This window comes from Triticum aestivum, chromosome 3A (genome assembly GCF_018294505.1).
Source record: "Triticum aestivum cultivar Chinese Spring chromosome 3A, IWGSC CS RefSeq v2.1, whole genome shotgun sequence".
NCBI lineage: Eukaryota > Viridiplantae > Streptophyta > Magnoliopsida > Poales > Poaceae > Triticum > Triticum aestivum.
The window spans coordinates 139,644,679-139,668,098 of NC_057800.1; the positions used below are offsets into that span (position 1 = coordinate 139,644,679).

The window sequence follows — 23,420 nt, forward strand, 5'->3', positions numbered from 1 at the left end:
GGAGGGGGAGAGCAACCGCGCCCCGAACCGCCCGCACCCGGAGACCGGAGGTCCCGAAGTGTGCGATAAATGGCCGGTACGGGGCGGCGCGGCGCGCCCGGCGCGAGAGAGCCGAGGGGGAGGAGTCCTTCGGCGAGGGGGAGGAGGGCGGGGGACCCGGCGGCCGAGCCGCCACCCCCGGCGGCGCCAGGAGGCGCGGGCGGTGCCCCTATCGGAGCGCCCAGCCACGCCCCAGGTGCGCCCGCGCCGGCGACGGGAGGCCCGGCCAGCCAAGGCCCCAGCTTGGGAGGGGGCGGACCGGGGAGGGCTCAGAGGAGCCGAGGGGGGGGAGAGGGACGCCCGCCGGCCGGGAGCCAAACCCCACGCGTGGGGGGCTGAGCTCCCGGGCCGGCAGGGAGGGGGAAGCCGGTGGCCGGGGCAGGGGAGCGCCGGGACCGGCGAAGAGACGGGAGGGGGAAACGGGGGGTCCTCCGCGCAGTCGGCCCAGGAGAATCGGCCCGGCGCCGCTGCGGAGGCGGGGGGGGGGGGGGCGGCAGAGTGGAGGCGGGGAGGCCACGGGAGAGGGAGGGGCGAGGCGGGAAGTCGCCGGCGAGGGCGCGGCGGAGTCGCGCGCGGGATCGCCCGCAGGGTCGCCAGCCAGCGCCATCAGCTTCGTAAATAACTTTTCACTCCCGTTGGACCATCACCGACGCTAATCAACGTGAACATGGATTTTGCAAACTAACCAATGCTCCTGCGAGTTCAGTTCGGGTCATTGTTGTTGCTCTTCCTTTCGCTTTCGCTTTCGCTTTCCTGTTTTGCACTAAGAAGTACTACCTTTACATAAATATAAATATGCAGTTTTGTGTGTGAATCGGCAGTTGAGCAGCATCTCCAAAAGAGGCACTGGTACCACAGCGGAAACCGCATCAGAGATCAGACAACCACTTTTCTTAGAAACATGCATCCTAGTGATTTACATAGGATGGTTGCCATCCCCCAAAACTAACTTTAGCATGCCCTAACTGCATCAGAAGAAACGAGAACTGAACGTATATATACACAAAAATGACAGGGACAGGCTTGAGCATGCAAAACATTACAACGGCCACACAAAGGTCACCATCTGGAGTTAGCATTACCATTCAGGGAAAGTAGGGGTCCTCCTTGTTCTGATATATCGCAAAAAGCTGTTTTGAGTAATGCCTAGCGATCTTCTGACAGAACTTGAGAGCATATTTGTTGTATTTTTCCAAATCATCGACAGTTTTCCTAGGTGGTCCAAGAGCATCACCATCCAGAAGAAACTCTGCTATGTGAGATCCCCTAAACAAAGAAAACAATTTGCATCATGAGACAAACAGAAACTCTTATTGAATTCTAGCACTTGATCTTCTCTTATGATTGGAGCGATACGTTGAAAAATGAAGACAGAAGTAAATACTACATATACTTGATGTGTATTATTATTATTCAATCGTTACAAAGGAAATCATGTTAGGTATTTGTTAATCCACTACACCAAATACACCAAAAATTAAATTTGAGAACCAGAATAAATACACCACCAATGAGCACTAGTTAGGACATCCTGTACACCTGATTACGAGGATCCTTAACAGTAATCAAGGTAGCTCAATTTTGACACCAATGTAGTCTGACAAGGCCCTACAATGCACATGAAAACCAAGGCACTTTCCAAATACAACTGAACATCAAAATCAGTGTAAGGCATGATCAACACATCAGCCGGCATGAGGGATGTTTGTTAATCCACTCAGGGAATTTCTTCTTACCTACAACTCTACTTTTGGAATTGATAAGATGTAGATGCAAGTTAATAAGTTATCATTACAAATAAGGCAAATCTCCTTCTGAAGTCTACATTTTGCAGGCAATTAGCGGCGCAAATTATGTTGAGGTAAAGCTAAATCGCAAATGAAGCATGAAAAATTGTAAAATGGAGATAGAGCTGTTAGTAACAGTTTATAATAGCGCTGCATACACGCAAATTAACTGCACCAAGGCATACCTAACAGCATCCATCTGGCTAAATCCTTGTCCGTTATGCACCATGCTGGCTTTTATTGACTGTTCTTCCTCAGTTTGCTTTCGGTAGAGAGCGCATACGGCTTTCAAGCAAAGTTCATCCTGTTCAGCAAATGCTGAGAGCATCTCTGCCTCGTAGTCCCACCCCTTACCATTAGCATTCCTTTTGCGACGTATCGCATCCATAACATCTTTATAGTTCATGTCACCGTCAGACTCTTCTGGCTCAACAGGCTCTTCATTATAATTTTCTGAACAATCCTCATCATCTATAAATCCATCCATACTACTGGCTTCTGCTGAATCATCCTCACTCTCCACATACTCTTCACCCAATTCACCATCATCTCTACTGCCCCTCTCGTCCTTCGTCGTCTGAACCACTTCACGAATGACGATTCTATCATCCCCGTCCTCGTCCTCCTCATCTTCAATCCCTGTCTCAGCTGCACATGGCACATGCTCTGGCCTAACCACACAAACATCCTCAGCATCATCTTCATCATCACTGAGTCCACTTAACAAACGCTTTCCACCGGGTGTAACACCCAACCCCTCCTGCACTTTACCATCCTTGTCATTCCAGTCCTCGTCGTCGCTATCGCTGGCAATCATCGCTTTACGCTTGTTGCCTCGTGGCATAATCGGAACATCATCGTCTTCAAGACCCACATCAGCATCCTCGATCTCGTCTTCGCCGCCGCTCTCGCCAATCACCGGCGGCACTGTGCGCTCCCAAGGAGCCGGGACAGCAAGAAGGCTCTCCTCCGCGCTACTCCTAATGGCGACGCCAACAGCCATCCCCTCTGGCCCGCGGTCACTGACCTCTGTAGAACCATTTACCGGATGGCCTCCCGCTGAGTTTTGCTTGTTTCCGCCGAAACCCTCGTCCAATCGGCCGAAGGTTGGGCCCTGGTCGCCTGAATGATCCATTGCCTGTACATTGGGCGCGGCCTTCCTGAAGCGCGTGTTCTCGGCTTCGAGGAGGGAGACCCTAGCCTCCAGGTCAGAGATGCGGGAGGCCTTGGCGGCGAGCGCGGCCTCGAGGGCGCGGACCTTCTCCGCGATCTCCGCGGCGTCCATCTCTGGCGGCCGCGGCGCCGGTGGGCCGTGGCGGCAGAACCCTAGCGTCGGATTGGCTGTGGAGGATAGTCGGCTGCTCGTCCTAAAAGGTGCGGGAGGGGTCTCGGAGAAATGAGGAGAGGATTTGCACGGAATCTTGGGAACTCCCCGCTCGTTGGCTCGTTGCAAAAATTTTGTTACGTGATTCCCTCTGTTTTTGCCAAATCTAAGTATCTGTAGGGGACACCTTATGTCGCCGACCTAAAAGGTGTGTTTATAGTTAACAGTCATCCTGTGCGTTCGGTTTATTCGGTTTACATAGTTTGATTTATACGATTTTTCAGTTTGTACGGTATTAATACGTCGATAAATATGGTATGAAATTAAAATACGGTTCGGTTTCGGTATATACCAAATTATTTCGGTATGGTTCGGTATATATCATAAAAACCAAAGTCGACGTGAATTTGGAAATGACGTAATAATAATTAGCAAATTTATGACTCAAAACACATACTATTCTACACAAATAGTATATGACTATATATATATAAGTATATATGCATGCATTGATTCATCTGTTGATGGCTATGGACGTGCTTAGCATTTTAAAAATAGAAAAATGACTATGTTACAAGAAAAAATTGCGTGCTTAGTAGTGATTTGACTCATGTCCAAGAAAAATAACAACTTGTATGATTGTTCATCTCAAGAAATATAAATTTATTTTTTACTTCGGTTAACCGTTTGATTTTCCGGTATATACCATAAAAACCAAGTTTAGATCGGTATGAAAAGTTCATACCATATCGAAACCAGAAACCATAAAAACCATAAAATTGGTTCGGTTCGGTTTATTTTCGGTATGGTTTTTCGGTTTGATTTTTAAATGCACAGAGTGAGTTAACAGCAATGCCTCGGATACGGATCGAAAACAGCTGCAGCAAAACAGAAACTTTAAAATAAATCTGTAAATTTTGAAACCAAAACTTGGCGTGAGAAATCGAACTACTCCGGCAGGACTACTAGCATTCATAGTTAATTGATCATCATACAAAAGTCGTACATGGTCATTTTTTACAAACTAGATCGGAGGCGTAACAGCCACCCTAACCCTAATGCCAAAATTTGGCTCAGCGGAGCCATCCGGGTGCGGCAGCGGAGGAGCTCAATCCTCATCGCTGGAGCCGAGGTTGATGTAGATGTTGTCCTGCGCCTTGGCTTCGCGGTACCATCCTGCCAAGTTGTCGTCGAACTCCTGCGCCTTCGAGAGCCCCTGCTCGAGGAGGACTTTGTCGAGGTCGGCGTCTCGTCGACGGCGCTGCTCCGCCTCCTCCTCCCACGCACTGCTCGCGAGGATGGCGGCCTTGAAGGCGTCTGCCTCCGCCGGGGGAGGAAATCCTCCGGCTCGACGACGCCACCGCCCCGCCGCTCCGGCTCAGGCTCCGACTCTGTTTTCACCGGCGTGGGCGCCGTACGGGAGCTCAACGCATAGGCAGAGGAGCTGCCCACTCGGGGTCGTCGCCACCACGGGCGCCGCGGTCCGAGGACCACATCCCGCGCCACATGGTGGAGTTGGGCGGCGGATTGGAGTCGTTGGCGGCGAGAAAATCGAGAGGGGAGAGGAGGGATTGCGGCGGCGCGGGGATAGGGTTCGGCCCCGTATATCAGCCGCAGACCCTTAGTTATACTGCACAAGGGGGCGGTTTCTGGGCCACTGTAAAAGATTTACGGGCCGAGGCGACTATACAAGCTCTGGCTTGGCCCAAAAAAGGGGCCAAACCTGTATTAGTCGTCGAAATTTTACGGCCCGCGCGGTTTTAAGGGGTCTGCTATCATTCAATTTAAACTTAAACATGAACATAGAACTAAAAACTAATCATAAAGTTTAAACCAAAACTAAACATCATCGTCATCGTCACCCTTGTAGAGGGCAAGCCAATCCGCCCGCGACATCCCACCGCCCATGGGCCCGGCCATGTGTCGTCGTAGCTGGGAGTCGGGGAAGATGCGTCGCCACTCTTCAACGTCAAACTGCTCCTCGTTCTTGCCACCGTCATCGACGCCGTGCTCCTTGTCATCGGAGAGGACGATGACCTCCCTGTCGACCGCACACTCTGAGAAGATCGACCGCTCCGCCTCCACAAGCTCAGGGGACTGGCAGCAGAGGTCCGCCATGTACTCCTCGTCAGCGGCTTACGCCACGATGAACTCACTCGCCTCCCAGTCCTCCCTAGTCATCGCCACACTCACCATCCTCGGCAGCGGCGGCGGGACGAGCTCGATGGGTGTCATCCCCCACGGGGAGTTGAGGCGCGGACCTGCTACCGATCGTATCTCTAGGTATACGAAAAACACAGGAGCAGACACTTAGATGATCGGTGCCTTGCCTACCGTAAGCGGAGACATGTCCGCAGATTTTTTGCCTTGCCTACCTGCATGCTAAATTACTGGTCTTGTAGGACCCCGCAGCTCTCGAGACATGTGGCTATTTTGGGAAGCTTTTTTTGGTCTTCGTTGCTGTTGTTTTTCCTGTTTTGTTCCATTTGTTGCTGTGCTGCTTGCCGTGCAGTGCATCCTCAAAGCCACATTTGCGATGAGCTGATGGTAGGGCTATGCCACTACTGCTGCTGGATTATTCCATGTTTTGTTGAGAACAATTGGACCCACCAATGCTATTGCTTTAAAGAAGAAAATAAAATAATGATCGCACATATGCATAATACAGTAACATTCTGGTATAATCATCAGAACAATAAGAGTGATGATGCCCAAACCTAACAAAGAGAAATCCTACAAAAGAGTACCATCTAGTGGGCCAGTTATTGGTTGGATGTGCATGAGAGTTTATCAGTTATCAGATGACATTCTAATTGCGGCATCCATACAACACAACTATTCGATGTCCCAAGCATGCTTCGGCCCAATAACATTAACATCACATAAATTTCTCCAAGTGGGCACTTTGAAAACAAACGAACTTTATTGCACTTTCCTGGCTTCTGCTGGGGGCTTCCAAAGACCAAGGCGGTACTTGTGGGCAAAACTCAAAATCAACTTCCTCTGCACCATGGCAAAGAAACGAAGTTAGTAATTTAATTCGCATAATTTAATCATAAATTAACCGCCTGGGAAAGAAAGGAAATTAAACAGAAGAAACATATCACGGTAAACGTTGATGATGGAAATTAGCGGCTAGCAAGCTGTGAACTATCTTTAAAATTTGTGTGGATTAGCAACCTGGATATGTGGAATATCTGAAATGCTTCTCATGCACTGCTGTTATTTAGAACACCGCTCACGGTATTTTACAAGCAATTGGAACATCCACCAAATGTTACCCACACATTTACAAGCCACCTACTTCCTAGGAAATATCACAATCGACTAAGTAACACTTCACACATGTTAGTATGCTAGCCGTTAATTGACAGAAGAAATTACCTCAAATGCATTCACATTCAGAAATTATAGATACTGTAGTTCTATCAAAATTTGCAGCCTCAATGAAGTTATTGAACTGCAAATGCATTCAACTCAAAATTTTCCAAGTCCAAATCAGATTTCAACATATGCCAGCCTCCTCCTCCTCCGCCGGGCCACCACAGCACCACAACGTGCCTTCACCAGCCCACCATATGGCACAACTTATATTTTGTGGGTGTCATGTCCTCCGACCAAGCCTCCACTGACGTCCAACCTTTGTCCGTTGGTGCTGCCATTTCATGTTGACTATAGTAACTAGGTGAAACAAACAAGTACAAACTTGCTACCTGAATGTTAGTGCACTCGAATCTTCCTTCCTGGTTACCATTTTTACCTACAGATTCCATTCTACCAGATTATCGGGGATTCATGGAGCACGTTTGATAAATCTGTTGGAATTTGGTAGTGTCCTCTGTATTGGCCTGAATAACCCATATGCTAAAATAGTGCCTGTTGTACTCCTGGTCCGGCAGTGACATTACTGTAAACTATGCTTTTGTCAAATGTGGAGAAATGAAACCAATGAAAGGATCCTGTAATTTTATCAGTCCATGGCACACCTACTATATTGTCAGTTATAACTCTGTATGCTATAACAAATATGTAGCTCTGTATGCTATTAATCCACGTGATGATAATGTTAATACAGTTGCTAAACTGTCTGCCCAAATCAAAAGTATGCTCTCTTCTGAAGTTTATAGACAGGATCATGCTATAAGGACAAATTGTTGCTGTCTATGGTGGTGCACTATGTGCGCTTGGTTCTTTTGATTGCTCAGAACTGAAGGTTCGAAAAGGGTACACCAGGACATGGTTGGGGGGGGGGGGGGGGGACCTTCTATATGGTTACAAATGGATGAAAATCTCATACTTAAAAGCCAAGAGAAAACCCATCATTTGTTACAGAGCAAAGTTACTGTCTTACTGATAGCTACAATTTCCGCAATTTTCTTGAGTCCGTGCCTGAAGTAAGGGTGCTGATAAATGATTATTTAGACAAGTAGGATGGAAGCTACAATTATTTGGTTCCTTCAGTACTTATTTAGCATGCATTTGCATTCAGTGATCTATGTGAGCTTAGTTTTAGTTCTTTTCCCTCCAGTTTATACTTACATTTGTTTAGAAGAATAAACAGTCTGGAAACAGCCTCTTGCAGAAATGTACGGAAAGGCTGCGTACTATAGACCCAAAGTGGTCGGACCCTTCCCTGGACCCTGCGCAAGCGGGAGCTACGTGCACCGGGCTGCCCTTCAATAAACAGTCTGTACTCTAGGATGCGGTCATTTGGATTTCAAATTAGTAGAAGTTGGGTGTTATGGTTTTTAAATGAATAAACATGGTCAATTATAGCTTGACAAGAAAAGCTATAGTTCAGCAAATGCTCTGTTTTTCTTACTAATGGCAACTGCTCTGGTTGTATGCTTGTATAAAAAAATGCTGTCTAGATAACATGTACATTGTCTAAGGGTTTATTTGTACAGATTCAGGGAGTTTTCGCAGTTCTTGCTATGTGGAGCCTGCAATTTTTATTTAATGCCAAGTAATTAAGTTCTTGATCAGAGCCGTTCAATGCATTTATACTGATAGATGTAGTGAGTGGGCACAATCTGAACCCAGGGGCATCTGCACCCACTTTTCAAAATATGCATTTTAAGCACGTTTTAAAAGCATACATGTTCACAAATGTGTGTGCGCGGCGCAAAGTTTTGTGAAAAAATGTCTTTTCGTTTTGTCTCCGCAAAAAAGACAAATTTCAGTGCTTCTAAATAGCATTTCACAACACAATTTTTTGTCTTTTTTGCACAGGCCACAAAAAAGTTATTTTTCCGTGAAACTTTATGCACGCACATAGAACATGAAGACGTACCCATGCCACCTTTTTCGGATTTTTTTAGCATTTAGAAATGTGTTTTTCAAAGTGGGTTCATATGTACCCAGGTTCATCCATGCACTTCCCTAGATGTAGTAGTATGAACAATTGTTTTCGAGATATGATACTTATTTTCTCAAAATATTAGAATCATTGAGCCATTCTGCAGCTTAAGAATAATAATACACAATGAAACAAGTAGTTTCCTCCTCATCTTAGCCTATCAGGTTTCTGCTCCTAAAGATGTTCTCAAAATTTCTTTATAGACTTGTTTCATGTTATGGGACAATGTGCTCAGCTTAGATACTCAACTGAATCAGCAACCATTTCTTTTCCATTCAAACTTTTGCATATGGTTGATTTAACATTCCATACTTGGTAAATCTTTATGCTTACCTATTGTTGTAATTAGCGTGTGGATGAACATATCAACTAGGCTATTTCTCAAAGCTTTGGAAGCAAACTGGACCTCACTAAATAGAGCTGGGATGTTTCTATTAGATGTCTGGTTTAATAAAATGCTATCAAAAGCTGAATACGATATTCAGATTAATTTCGTTTAGTTTACTTCTGCATTTCCTTCAGTTATCACATTTCTGTAGGGTCGTCTTTGAATCACCTTTTTCTCAGTCTTAAGTTAACAAAGAATTTTGACATTGCAGTCCCAAAGTTTTTCCTAATTTTGTGGCAATTGTTCATAAATGCTGGTTATTAGGACATCGCTATAGGATATGTCATTTGCGAGGGACTTCTGTTATGATAACTCTGATTTTAAACCCCGGAGAGGTCTTACCTGGTGGAAACGTCTTCCAAGGACCCATCACATGCTAATGAGTTCCACACAGGTATGACACTGAGTCAACAATGTGATGTCGAACCTCGGTTTACTCTGGCATTTGTATGCTATCCTAAATCATGCTATTGAACATCTTAATTGGTTCTTTCTGGATATGTGTGTGCCAATTTATATGCAATCATATGCCTAGAACATTCGACAGGTCAAGACATTTTGAACAAATTTGCCAGACTTCCTCAAATTACTTCATCAAGAAGGGTGGGGCCTTTGTGTTCCTGCACATGAACCATCTAATACCAAACTAACCCGATGGCTCTTATCCAAGCATCACAACATTGGAGAACAAAACCTATCCAAACTATACATTTACACAACGAAAATGCCCGAAGAAACCGGGCGCAGCCAGCAAAACCACATCAAGCCTTCTGTGAAACTACAAAGGACACAATAAACTAAATCAAAGGAATGTCTTGAACAGGGAGGACACATACATGCTTGCAGGGGACGCCGAGCTTCTTGAGCCGTAGCGTGCGGGTCTCGAGCAGCCTCTGGAGATCGCCTCCTACGGCCTCCTCCAGCTTCGCGGCGTGCGTCTCCACCCCCTTCCCGACCCCATTCAAGAACTCCACCACGCCTACCTTGGCTGCGCACAGGAATCCCAATCCACTTCACCGCAACGAACGGCGAAGAAAGAACCACAAAGTTTACGGATCAGGAGGGAAGTAACTAAGCGGGTGTACCTTGGTAGGGCTGGGCGTAGAAGGATCTCGCCGGAGCTCCGGCGCCGGGGTGGAGGAGGAGGCGGCGCACATTAGATGCACAGGCCAAGGCCGCCATAGGGGAGACTGAGGGCTGGATCCTTTTTTTTTTACAATCTACTGAGGGGTGGATAGCCACGCGTATCGCGCATTCGCGCTGGATACTCCTCAAACGCGCACCCTCCAGCGGCGCTTGCGAATGCCTATTAGGCCGGCCTAGTTATGCCGATCTTTTTTTTTTCGTTTTTTCATCCAGTTTCTCCTGACTTTATTTTTTCTCTTTTATTTATATATTTACGATTATTTTTCCAATTCGTGAGAATTTTTCGAATTCACAAACCTTTTTGAATAAATGATTTTTTTCAAATTTACGAAATTTTTAGAAAAATACGAACATTTTTGAATTAACGAACATTTTTTCAAATCATGAACATTTTTCCATATCAGAACATTTTTTAAGTTAGTGAACATTTTATGAATTCACAAAACATTTTAAATGACATGAAACTTTTACAAATCTGCAAAAAAAAATCATGTTTTTCCAAATTCGTAATTTTTGTTTCACAATTGCAAATATTTTAAAATTCACGTTGATTATAAATTCATGATTCTTTTTGAATTTGAAAATTTTTAGTATTGATTTTGTTTTCAAATTTGCGACCATTTCCCAAAATCATGATTATTATTTCAAAAAAATTAACATTTTTTGAACTCATGAATATTTTAAATTACATTTTTTATCTTTGTGAATATTTCTTCAAATTTCAAAACATAGTTTTGAATTTTGTTAAGAATGAAAAATGAAGGAAATTTTAAAAAAACTGAGAAGGGAAATGTATCTGTACCAATATAAAAAGACCCAAAGGGACAGATCCAAACCATCTCTACCGTCAAATCATGTTATCTAGCGGTTCAAATCGCTCCAATGTTGAGCATCAAACACGTTTAACGCTCTAGTTACCCATCACTGCCATTGGTTATAAACACGTTTTGACTCAACGCTATCCCATGAAATCTGCCATGTAATTAATATCCTACTATTCCCGTAAAAAATTAATTCATATCTTACCAAATACCAACATGCAACAGATATATCTTACCTAATATAACATGCAACTAATATTCTACCTAATATAAACGTGCACTATATGTATGAAGAAAAATATATAAATCAAAAGCTAATATTTTTAATGTAGAAATATTCCATACTTGCACTATATGTGAGTAAAGAGGTATGCATGTACAGTTGCAACAATTAAATTGGGGCATTTCACAATCTTTGAAAAGTAAACAAATAAAATAATTGTCTGATGTACTACATATATCTAGTAACAAAAAATAAACATGTCGATATGGTTTGCATGGGCTGAAAAATAATGTTAGTGGAGGGAGATATGGCATGCTTAGTGAGAGGCTTGCATGTTGAGAGAACTAGATATGATTCCCCGCGCGTTGCTGCGGAAACTATTGCCTAAAATTGATGTTTTACTCCACAAACCAGCTGTCTCTTAAAAAGGATTAGCAGAATAATAAATAAACGATTCTTTTTTGACGCCATACATTAGAATGTGGTCCAGATAGACATGTGTTTGGCGTCAAAAGAGAATCGTTTATTTATTATTCTGTCTGGACTAATGACATTTACTTTGACTCATCTCAAAAAGTAGGTAAATAAATGTCACTAGTCCAGATAGAATCATAAGGTTCCTGCTTCTAAACATATCTGAGGTTTCAACTTCTAAACATATCTATAGTATTATGGACTAGAACTATGCAGAAAAATAAACATCCAGTCATCTTGCATTACCTTCATAAAAAATGACATAATTGAGGTGACTTCAGTACCCCTTTTTGTGTATACATCAAGATTTCTAACAAAAAATGATCGAAAACATAGAGGTTACTTACAGATCATGCCATAGGAGGGCACATCCTAGTTAAAAACAAATGTGAATACAGTGTTTCTTGTTAACCTGGGACATATGTAACAATGGATGCATGCACAATGTAATAGAATCAGTCAATTCTAGCAGCTGCATAACATTTTAGCACATCAAAAGAGCATAATACAGGAAAAACGCCATAATTATCAGTTCTTGTTTAATCTCAACGGGGCATAATGTCACAATTATTACATAGAGATATATTGATCCTAAATAAGAGTACATGGAGCAGTATTGCCATAATCTAGCTCCAGATAGCCCCTTATAGGACATGATCCATTAAAAAATGTAGTAGTACAGATCTGACACTTTCAACCAACTATGTGTAGATGGAAGATCATAAACATAGCTATCTGAATTTATATAAAACCTGACAGAGGTGGCCGATCAAGATGAGCTAATTTCAGATTAGCCGAGCAGGCGGCCATGACGGTGCAGTGGCGACCGAGAGGACTTGAAATTCACCATGTTCGATACATGTAATACGAGCAGGAGATACACATGGACGGCGATGATTTTTAGGGCAGGAAATGAATAAATCTCGAGAAGGACACGAACAGCTTGATGTGGTGAGGATGAAGGGAATGGAGAAGATGAGGAGGAGGGAAACTCAATCAGGGGCGTTGGCACCAAATACCTTAGATGACGGCCAATGGGAGCGGAGTTGCTCCACTTCTCAACGGGGATAGCGATATGACTACTCTTCTGTGGCGTAGATGGGCGGATCCGCATGCTTCTGGGTAACCGGGCGGTGGTGGCAGCCGCTCTTGAGGAGGTCGCCGAGGTTGAGCGCGTCGTGGCTGCCGACACCTCCTGGCGGCGGATCTGACCGGGCACCTGGATCCGTGGAGAGCAAACAGAGAAGCTCAATCCTTGTCCGTCGGAGGCGGCGGTGTTCATGCACAACATCTGGCTGGGGCGCCGTCCGGTGGTGCGTGGGTGCGGGTTGAGGGCGTCGCCTGCTCTACCAAGATGGAAAAGTATATAGATACGGGAGATGGGCCGATGGGCTTATTTTATCAGTTTTTATACCAATTCAGCGGCAATGGAAGACAAAACATGCCCGCTTCGACTAATTACCAGAGTTCCCCTAAAAAAAGACTAATTACCAGAGTTTGATCACATGATTTGTGAGAAAAATTGCTGAGGTGGCATGCTGTTGATGTGGATAGTATGTATGTCAAGAGAAATAAGGTAGTGGGGATGAGCTATTTAGGTATTATAGATTAGAAGTATGAGATACGGTTTGCATGGGCTAAAAAATAATGTTAGTGGATGTTGACGTGGCATACTTGATGAGGCGGAATGCTTGGATGTTAAGAGAATTCAAGGTAGTGACAATCAACTATTTAGGTATACTAGATAAAATGAACCGGCTCATCATAAAATCGTGAAGTGTTATGTGATGGAAACGTTCCAGGAACCTTCCACGCTGGTGTGAAGCTTCCGTATGATTTTTTCAAGGTGTTTTCCGGTTTTATTTTTTTATTTTTCTCTTTGTATTTTCACTGTTTTTTTTGTTTTTTCTTCATATTTTTATGTTTCTTAGTGTCTTCCATTTTTCCAGGTTTATTTTATTTTTTATTTTTTATTTGACCTTTTCACTGGTTGGTGAGGTGAGGTGCATGGGCGTGGAAAATTTTACTCGGCGACCGAGAGGTCGAGTATATTTACTCCTCACGGCCGCTCGAAGTAAAATTTGTACTCACCTAGCGGTTATATGAGTTCGGCTAGTTCCGATTTAAAGAAGTAAACCACAAATTTTACTTCTCTAACCGGTTATAGGGGGGCCGGTTAGAGTTGCTCTTAGGACTCGATATGGGTGAGGCATAGCTCGCACCCGATGGGAAGGATTGTTCGCATATGTTGCCTTCGTAAGTGGACGTCAACTCTATATCGGCATCCTCTTTTACAACTAAAACTCCCTTTTTTATTGATATGTGATAGCAGTTACATCTTTTAGTAGCAAAGAGGAAGTAAAACAATCGGGGCATCATCAATCCACTCATTACGAAAACTAAATCTAGCCGCACGGGCTAGTTCATGGGCAACACCATTTACTTTTCTAGGGCAGGACTCAAAACGAATTGAACTGAAATCACATGCCGAATGGTAGCAATCGTTAATGATGGCGGCTGCATTATTTGCATAGTGTCCCCCTTGTTCATAATCTCTATTTCTAATGGACGAGTTGATTGAATAGTCCCACCACTTTCGTCTGATTTTTTTTCGTCCGGTTTATTTTCGCCTCACCTCCCACCACCACTCCCATGTTAATTTTTTCTTCTTCACACTTAAAACCGAATCGTGTCTGATACTTCTTCCATTTATTCATGCTTGCTTTGGCAGGTGTCGATTCAATCAATCATGTAAATATTTGGTAATTAAGAATTCATAAATAATACCATATACATGAGATCACTTTTCAAACAAATCACCTCCCTCTCCAATTTATTTCTCCCATTAATCTCCTTCCATCCTAATAAAGCACGCATTACATTCCTAATTAAGGAAGAAAATAAAAAAAGAACCTCCACCCGCACGACCCCTCCCACGCCTCCAGTGCGCCGCACCTGCCACCACGTTGCTGCGTGCCACCCCCGCCTCCAGTGCGCTGCCTCCAGTGCCCCGCCACCCACCGCCACGCTGCTGCGTGCCGCCGGGCGTGGCGGCGGCGATCTCCGGCCAGATCTGGCTGAGGATCTTCACCTGCAACTAACAACGCTATAAGAGGGGCTGAGCAAAGCGATAACAAGCTCCAATCTTCACCTGCAACTAACAACGCTATAAGAGGGGCTGAGCAAAGCGGTAACATAGCCAAACAACGGTTTGCTAGGACAAGGTGGGTTAGAGGCTTGGTTTAACAACACGGGAGGCATGATAAGCAAGTGGTAGGTATCGCAACATAGGCATAGCAAAAGAGCGAGTAACTAGCAAGCAAAGATAGAAGTGATTTCGAGGGTATGGTCATCTTGCCTGAAATCCCGCAAGGAAGAAGAACGAGTCCATGAAGAAGACAAACGGACGTAGTCGAAGGGGTCCTCACAAACGCGACGTTACCGGAACCAACCCGAAGAAGCAACTCCGGAAAGAAGCACACAACATAGTAAACAAACCACACATGAACATGGTATGATATGCGGGATGCGGTATGTGATGCATATGCATGATTTGGAAAGGAATGATTGAACCTGACCTCAACTTGGAAATTCAAGAGTGCCACTGGAAAGGTGAGGTGATTTACAGAATTGAGCATAGTTATGAGAATATCTGTATGATCATGCGTATAGGCATCACGTCCGAGACAAGTAGACCGACTCCTGTCTGCATCTACTACTATTACTCCACTCATCGACCGCTATCCAGCATGCATCTAGAGTATTAAGTTCATGAAAACAGAGTAACGCCTTAAGTAAGATAACATGATGTAGAGGGATAAATTCATGCAATATGATAAAAAAAACCATCTTGTTATCCTCGATGGCAACAATACAATATGTGCCTTGCTGCCCCTACTGTCACTGGGAAAGGACACCACAAGATTGAACCCAAAGCTAAGCACTTCTCCCATTGCAAGAAAGATCAATCTAGTAGGCCAAACCAAATTGATAATTCGAAGAGATTTGTAAAGATAAGCAATCATACATAAAAGAACTCAGAGAAGATTCAAATATTGTTCATAGATAATCTTGATTATAAACCTACAATTCATCGGTCTCAACAAACACACCGCAAAAAGAAGATTACATCGAATAGATCTCCACAAGAGAGGGGAAGAACATTATATTGAGATCCAAAAAGAGAGAAGAAGCCATCTAGCTAATAACTATGGACCCGAAGATCTGAAGTAAACTACTCACACTTCATCGGAGAGACTATGGTGTTGATGTAGAAGCCCTCCGTGATGGATGCCCCCTCCGGCGGAGCTCCGGAACAAGCCCCAAGATGGGATCTCGTGGATACAGAAGGTTGCAACGGTGGAATTAGGTTTTTGGCTCCGTTTCTAATCGTTTGGGGGTACGTAGGTATATATAGGAGGAAGGAGTATGTCGGTCGAGCAACAGGGGGCCCATGAGGGTGGAGGGCGCGCCTAGGGGGGTAGGCGCGCCCCCTACCTCGTGGCTTCCCTGTTGGTTGCTTGACATAGGGTCCAAGTCTCCTGGATCTTGTTTGTCCCAAAAATCACGTTCCCAAATGTTTCATTCCGTTTGGACTCCGTTTGATATTCTTTTTCTTCGAAACTCTAAAATAGGCAAAAACAGCAATTCTGGGCTGGGCCTCCGGTTAATAGGTTAGTCCCAAAAATAATATAAAAGTGGATAATAAAGACCAATAATGTCCGAGACAGTAGATAATATATCATGGAGCAATAAAAAATTATAGATACGTTGGAGACGTATCAAGCATCCCCAAGCTTAATTCCTGCTCGTCCTCGAGTAGGTAAATGATAAAAAAGATAATTTTTGATGTGAAGTGCTACTTGGCATAATTTTAATGTAATTCTTCTTAATTGTGGTATGAATATTAAGATTCGAATCATTCAAGATAAAAGTTTAATATTGACATAAAAATAATAATACTTCAAGCATACTAACAAAGCAATCATGTCTTCTCAAAATAACATGGCCAAAGAAAGTTATCCCTACAAAATCATATAGTCTGGCTATGCTCTATCTTCACCACACAAAGTATTTAAATCATGCACAACCCTGATGACAAGCCAATCAATTGTTTCATACTTTTGACATTCTCAAACTTTTTCAATCTTCACGCAATACATGAGCGTGAGCCATGGATATAGCACTATAGGTGGAATAGAATGGTGGTTGTGAAGAAGACAAAAAGAGAGAAGATAGTCTCATATCAATTAGGCGTATCAACGGGCTATGGAGATGCCAATTAATAGATATCAATGTGAGTGAGTAGGATTGCCATGCAACGGATGCATTAGAGCTATAAGTATATAAAAGCTCAAAAAAAACTAAGTGGGTGTGCATCCAACTCGCTTGCTCATGAAGACCTAGGGCAATTTGAGGAAGCCCATCATTGAAATATACTTATAGCATTTACTTTGACTCATCTCAAAAAGTAGGTAAATAAATGTCATTAGTCCAGATAGAATCATAAGGTTCGTGCTTCTAAACATATCTGAGGTTTCAACTTCTAAACATATCTATAGTATTATGGACTAGAACTATGCAGAAAAATAAACATCCAGTCATCTTGCATTACCTTCATAAAAAGTGACATAATTGAGGTGACTTCAGTACCCCTTTTTGTGTATACATCAAGATTTCTAACAAAAAATGATCGAAAACATAGAGGTTACTTACAGATCATGCCATAGGAGGGCACATCCTAGTTAAAAACAAATGCGAATACAGTGTTTCTTGTTAACCTGGGACATATGTAACAATGGATGCATGCACAATGTAATAGAATCAGTCAAATCTAGCAGCTGCATAACATTTTAGCACATCAAAAGAGCATAATACAGGAAAAACGCCATAATTATCAGTTCTTGTTTAATCTCAGCGGGGCATAATGTCACAATTATTACATAGAGATATATTGATCCTAAATAAGAGTACATGGAGCAGTATTGCCATAATCTAGCTCCAGATAGCCCCTTATAGGACATGATCCATTAAAAAATGTAGTAGTACAGACTGACACTTTCAACCAACTATGTGTAGATGGAAGATCATAAACATAGCTATCTGAATTTATATAAAACCTGACAGAGGTGGCCGATCAAGATGAGCTAATTTCAGATTAGCCGAGCAGGCGGCCATGACGGTGCAGTGGCGACCGAGAGGACTTGAAATTCACCATGTTCGATACATGTAATACGAGCAGGAGATACACATGGACGGCGATGATTTTTAGGGCCGGAAATGAACAAATCTCGAGAAGGACACGAACAGCTTGATGTGGTGAGGATGAAGGGAATGGAGAAGATGAGGAGGGAAACTCAATCAGGGGCGTTGGCACCAAATACCTTAGATGACGGCCAATGGGAGCGGAGCTGCTCCACTTCTCAACGGGGATAGCGATATGCCTACTCTTCTGTGGCGTAGATGGGCGGATCCGCATGCTTCTGGGTAACCGGGCGGTGGTGGCAGCCGCTCTTGAGGAGGTCGCCGAGGTTGAGCGCGTCGTGGCTGCCGGGCTACACCTCCTGGCGGCGGATCTGACCGGGCACCTGGATCCGTGGAGAGCAAACAGAGAAGCTCAATCCTTGTCCGTCGGAGGCGGCGGTGTTCATGCACAACATCTGGCTGGGGCGCCGTCCGGTGGTGCGTGGGTGCGGGTTGAGGGCGTCGCCTGCTCTACCAAGATGGAAAAGTATATAGATACGGGAGATGGACCGATGGGCTTATTTTATCAGTTTTTACACCAATTCAGCGACAATGGAAGACAAAACATGCCCGCTTCGACTAATTACCAGAGTTCCCCTAAAAAAGACTAATTACCAGAGTTTGATCACATGATTTGTGAGAAAAATTGCTGAGGTGGCATGCTGTTGATGTGGATAGTATGCATGTCAAGAGAAATAAGGTAGTGGGGATGAGCTATTTAGGTATTATAGATTAGAAGTATGAGATACGGTTTGCATGGGCTAAAAAATAATGTTAGTGGATGTTGACGTGGCATACTTGATGAGACGGAATGCTTGGATGTTAAGAGAATTCAAGGTAGTGACGATCAACTATTTAGGTATACTAGATAAAATGAACCGGCTCATCACAAAATCGTGAAGTGTTATGTGATGGAAACGTTCCAGGAACCTTCCACGCTGGTGTGAAGCTTCCGTATGGTTTTTTCAAGGTGTTTTCCGGTTTTTTTTTCTTTTTATTTTTCTGTTTGTATTTTCACTGTTTTTTTGTTTTTCTTCATATTTTTATGTTTCTTAGTGTCTTCCATTTTTCCAGGTTTATTTTATTTTTTATTTTTTATTTGACCTTTTCACTGGTTGGTGAGGTGAGGTGCATGGGCGTGGAAAATTTTACTCGGCGACCGAGAGGTCGAGTATATTTACTCCTCACGGCCGCTCGAAGTAAAATTTGTACTCACCTAACGGTTATATGAGTTCGGCTAGTTCCGGTTTAAAGAAGTAAACCACAAATTTTACTTCTCTAACCGGTTATAGGGGGGCCGTTTAGAGTTGCTCTTAGGACTCGATATGGGTGAGGCATAGCTCGCATCCGATGGGAAGGATTGTTCGCATATGTTGCCTTCGTAAGTGGACGTCAACTCTATATCGGCATCCTCTTTTACAACTAAAACTCCCTCTTTTATTGATATGTGATAGCAGTTATATCTTTTAGTAGCAAAGAGGAAGTAAAACAATCAGGGCATCATCAATCCACTCATTACGAAAACTAAATCTAGCCGCACGGGCTAGTTCATGGGCAACACCATCTACTTTTCTAGGGCAGGACTCAAACCGAATTGAACTGAAATCACATGCCGAATGGTAGCAATCGTTAATGATGGCGGCTGCATTATTTGCATAGTGTCCCCCTTGTTCATAATCTCTACTCTTAATGGACGAGTTGGTTGAATAGTCCCACCACTTTCGTCTGGTTTTTTTCGTCCGGTTTATTTTCGTCTCACCTCCCACCACCACTCCCACGTTAATTTTTTCTTCTTCACACTTAAAACCGAATCGTGTCTGATACTTCTTCCATTTATTCATGCTTGCTTTGGCAGGTGTCGATTCAATCAATCATGTAAATATTTGGTAATTAAGAATTCATAAATAATACCATATACATGAGATCACTTTCCAAACAAATCACCTCCCTCTCCGATTTATTTCTCCCATTGATCTCCTTCCATCCTAATAAAGCACGCATTACATTCCTAATTAAGAAAGAAAATAAAAAAAAGAACCTCCACCCGCACGACCCCTCCCACGCCTCCAGTGCGCCGCCACCCGCCACCACGTTGCTGCGTGCCACCCCCACCTCCAATGCGCCGCCTCCAGTGCCCCGCCACCCACCGCCACGCTGCTGGGTGCCGCCGGGCGCGGCGGCGGCAATCTCCGGCCAGATCCGGCTGAGGAGGCAAGTAGGGGTCGGATCCTGTTCTGGAGAGGGTGTGGAGACGATCTAGGAGGCACGGGAGGAGGTCCAGCGGCGGGGTTTTGAACTCCAAGTTCATGGCGGCGGCGTTCCTCGCCGGTTCCGAGCGAGCGAGCTCCGACAGATTCTGCGTCTTGCGGCGATGATCGTGTTATCTCTGCAGCGGCAGCGGCGACACACAGCTGGCGCCGCGCTCCGTAGGTCAGCTTCTCTCATCCCTCACCCTGGGATACCCTGATCTCTCTCTCTCTCTCTCTCTCTCTCTCTCTCTCTGTGTGTGTGTGTGTGTACGTGCGTGCAAGGGATCTTAAATTAATTGTTTGCTTGGAGTTTAGGATCCAAGTACGCCCCTCTCCGTGGTGTTCACTGATTTCTTGGAGCAACAACGTGTTGTTGGAGTTGCGGAAGCATTAGGTCGAAGAAAAGATGACGATGAAGGACACACAGAGGAGTGTGAGCGGTGATGGCAGTAAGGTTACCGGCAGGTATGCATGCAGGAACTGACTGTACAGTGTTCCTGTGTGATGCTACTGGTTTTAACGTTTGTACTGTGATGCCATTGGCAGTTTAAATAAATCTGCTATCATTTGGGATGTGAGTTGTCACAACTTGCTATGCTCTGGTGTTTGGCTCAAAATTACTTTTGGGAATGATTCCTCTGAATAGACTACTTATGCTTGACATTTTACTTTCGTTATTTCTATTTGTAACTCAATTTTGGTATCCTCTCAAATTAACAATACTTTTTCTGGATATGGTAGTTGAGAATAGTTATGGTATATAGCGGAGTTAGCCCATCCTCACTAATGACTCTTCCTCATGGATTTGCTGAACTAGAGTTAGTAATGGGGGTATTGTAGACTGTTTTGAATTATGGGGGTATTGCAAACTTTAGAAGCTGAATTAAATTTTTGTGCAATTGAAAAAGGTGTATACAACTTGAATTTATTAGGTAGTATAGGAGAGATATGAAATTTTGAAAGTGTCAGTCAGATTTGTGTGTTGTTTTGGGTAGTATTCAGTTTTGTTCCATCTTAGAGGCCAATAATGCACATGTGATATTATCTACATTATTCAGTTTATACGGCTTCCCATATTCCAATGGTTGTATTTTACTAAATTGCCCATCTACTTACTGGAATTCTCACAAATAGAAGTGCAGTCAGAAGGTAAAAATGATGGTATGGTATGTCTCCATTCACATGGTACTGAACTGTTAGTGATGCTTTGTGTTATTCTGCAGACTTGAATTTAGTTTCTATGGTTTTCTTTTTCTGTTCATAGACGAGAGTATAGTCTAAAGGGGAAAAATGGTATGCTCTCAAGGGTGTGCAAGAACAGTGAGATTTATATTACTGAACATATTGTTAACAATTTGTTATTTTGCAAACTTGCTCTCAGTTTTTATTCTTGGTAGGTGATTCTTCATGACAATTTTTCATAGAGGAACATTTTTGGTAAGCGTATTGTAATATTGACTCCCACCTTTTTATTTACATGTAAAGATAACCAATTGTAAATTTTAAATGTACATTTAACTTATTTTGTGAAATAACATCATGTCGTTCAGATAATTTGATTTCCCTCTATGATATTCTTTGGCTTTAGTATATCTTAGGACAAATTGTTAGAAGTTCTATGCTTCATAACCAAAACATAATCTTCTTTTTGTTATGTGATTTGCATCATGATGTGTTCCCATATGTTCCCCTGTCGCTTAAAAAAATCAACGCCCGATGCAACGCATGAGCATATACCCATCATGACAAATAAACCTCATCATGAAAGCATTTATGTACCTATTTAATTTGCGATGGCAGGGTGGCATCAGAAACGGGGATCGGTGGTGCTGGTGTCGGTGGTGCGGTGCGGTACAAGGTCAGGATGCGGGACGGGACGACTATCCGTGTGAGGCACTCGGCGGTGAGAGTTTGTGGCATCAAGAGGAGCGCCCGCGGCACCTCCAGATTCAAGGTGTTGGCCCGAGACCACCAAAGAGGGAGGAGACGAGGTTAGTATTTCCAGAGGAAAAAAACAAGAGAAGAAGAACAAGAACGACGCCCATCTCGGGTTCCAGGTACGATGGAGCCGGCGGCGAAGCGCATGGCGCTTGCAAACATGATACTGTGATAGTGGATGACGCCGATACCCTCAACTGCGGCATCTGCTACCTCCCTCTCAAGCACCAGTCTTCCAAGTGCGTACGCTCGTCGTCCATGCTAGGCCGATCCATCACAAGTTTGTGTACCAATAACACTGGAACGTCATTTCTGCTCGGGTGCAGTGTGGCTTCGGTCATACCATATGCTCGCGGTGCCGCGACAAGATGATGGCGGCAAGGAGGTGCCATGTGTGTCACGTCCGGTTGACCGGCAGCTATCGCCGGAACATCGCATTGGAAAGGCTAATGGAGTCCATCCGGGTGCCGTGCGCCCACTGTTGCCCATGCTACTGCCCGCAGGCGGACTGCGGTTTCGCTCGCTCCACGGCGGCGCTCCTGGACCACTTCGCCGACGCGCAAGGGTGGCCGTGCACGACTGAGCTTCGGGCCTGGGTGTGCGTCGAGGTCCAGCTCTGTGACGGCTTCAAAGCCTTCTCGACCCGTGCCCAAGGCCGGCAGTACCTGTTCCTGCTGAACGTGGTGTTGAACCCGTTTGGCCGAGCGGTCTCCGTGCTCTCACTGCATCCTTGGGTGTTGTCGACGGCGCCATGTTCTTTGAAGTTCGAGGTCAGACTCGGGTACTGCTGCAACATCGACCACCGTGGCGACATATGCCTCGGCCATAACCACGAAACTACGTTTAAAGTAGGGTGCACTGATCTCTTTGGTGGGTTATCGAGCTCTGAGTACTCTTCCCGGTTATTTCTGCACAAATACGTCCATCCACATGACATCCGTACTATCATGGCCAGTTTCGACGTAGTACCTGTTTCCTTGGAACTATCATTATGTTGTACTGTATTAACAAATCTGACTTTCTTTCTTTTTCATATTGTGCAGGATTCAGATTTATGACAAGGACACAAGAAAATTTATAGCATCCGTTGTGATGATACAAGGGAAGTAAGCATAGATGCGTATCTTGTTCAATGTGATGATACATGGGAGAGCTCGGCCTATGCTGCCAACTAATCTGCGACGGCGCAGAAGGAAATTTCAAAAGCAGGGCAAGCGAGAGTGACTGTTCTATTGATGGTCAGAGGGAGGGCTTGGCAAGAGAGATTGAGGGAGCTCTACTACCTCGATCTTGGCATAGAACCTGATGGCATCATGCCCAGGTAAGATTCTTCTATGTTCCAATTCTGGCACTCGTTGGTCTTTTACTCTCGGAGCTTACAAAATCTTAGATGCTGCCTACAAAAGACTGTGACACAATATTTTGATTG

At 44.2% G+C, this 23,420-nt stretch overlaps 2 protein-coding genes across 2 annotated transcripts; both read right to left on the reverse strand.

Annotated features, from left to right (window-relative positions):
• Nucleotides 1-913: 913 nt before the first annotated feature.
• On the reverse strand, nucleotides 914-3,281 carry LOC123058150 (uncharacterized). Its single transcript, XM_044480969.1, has 2 exons — nucleotides 2,012-3,281; nucleotides 914-1,305 (listed from the first exon to the last, which is right to left on the reverse strand). The coding sequence occupies exons 1-2, from the start codon at nucleotides 3,109-3,111 to the stop codon at nucleotides 1,125-1,127; spliced, it is 1,281 nt and encodes a 426-aa protein (XP_044336904.1). The 5' UTR covers nucleotides 3,112-3,281; the 3' UTR covers nucleotides 914-1,124.
• Nucleotides 3,282-5,810: 2,529 nt separating this feature from the next.
• On the reverse strand, nucleotides 5,811-10,171 carry LOC123060708 (uncharacterized). The gene is made up of 3 exons (XM_044483526.1): nucleotides 9,983-10,171; nucleotides 9,734-9,885; nucleotides 5,811-6,153 (listed from the first exon to the last, which is right to left on the reverse strand). Exons 1-3 carry the CDS (start codon nucleotides 10,077-10,079, stop codon nucleotides 6,073-6,075), a joined length of 330 nt encoding a protein of 109 aa, XP_044339461.1. The 5' UTR covers nucleotides 10,080-10,171; the 3' UTR covers nucleotides 5,811-6,072.
• Nucleotides 10,172-23,420: the final 13,249 nt, after the last annotated feature.

Bases quoted from the DNA above. Each gene is read 5' to 3' on its own strand.
- LOC123058150 (XM_044480969.1), bottom strand. From the start codon at position 3,111: ATGGACGCCGCGGAGATCGCGGAGAAGGTCCGCGCCCTCGAGGCCGCG. The intron at 1,306-2,011 runs GTATGCCTTGGT...TTCTTTGTTTAG, and splicing joins AGCCAGATGGATGCTGTTAG to GGGATCTCACATAGCAGAGT.
- LOC123060708 (XM_044483526.1), bottom strand. From the start codon at position 10,079: ATGGCGGCCTTGGCCTGTGCATCTAATGTGCGCCGCCTCCTCCTCCAC. The intron at 9,886-9,982 runs GTACACCCGCTT...TCCTGTGCGCAG, and splicing joins CTACGCCCAGCCCTACCAAG to CCAAGGTAGGCGTGGTGGAG. The intron at 6,154-9,733 runs GTATGTGTCCTC...GCCATGGTGCAG, and splicing joins TCGGCGTCCCCTGCAAGCAT to AGGAAGTTGATTTTGAGTTT.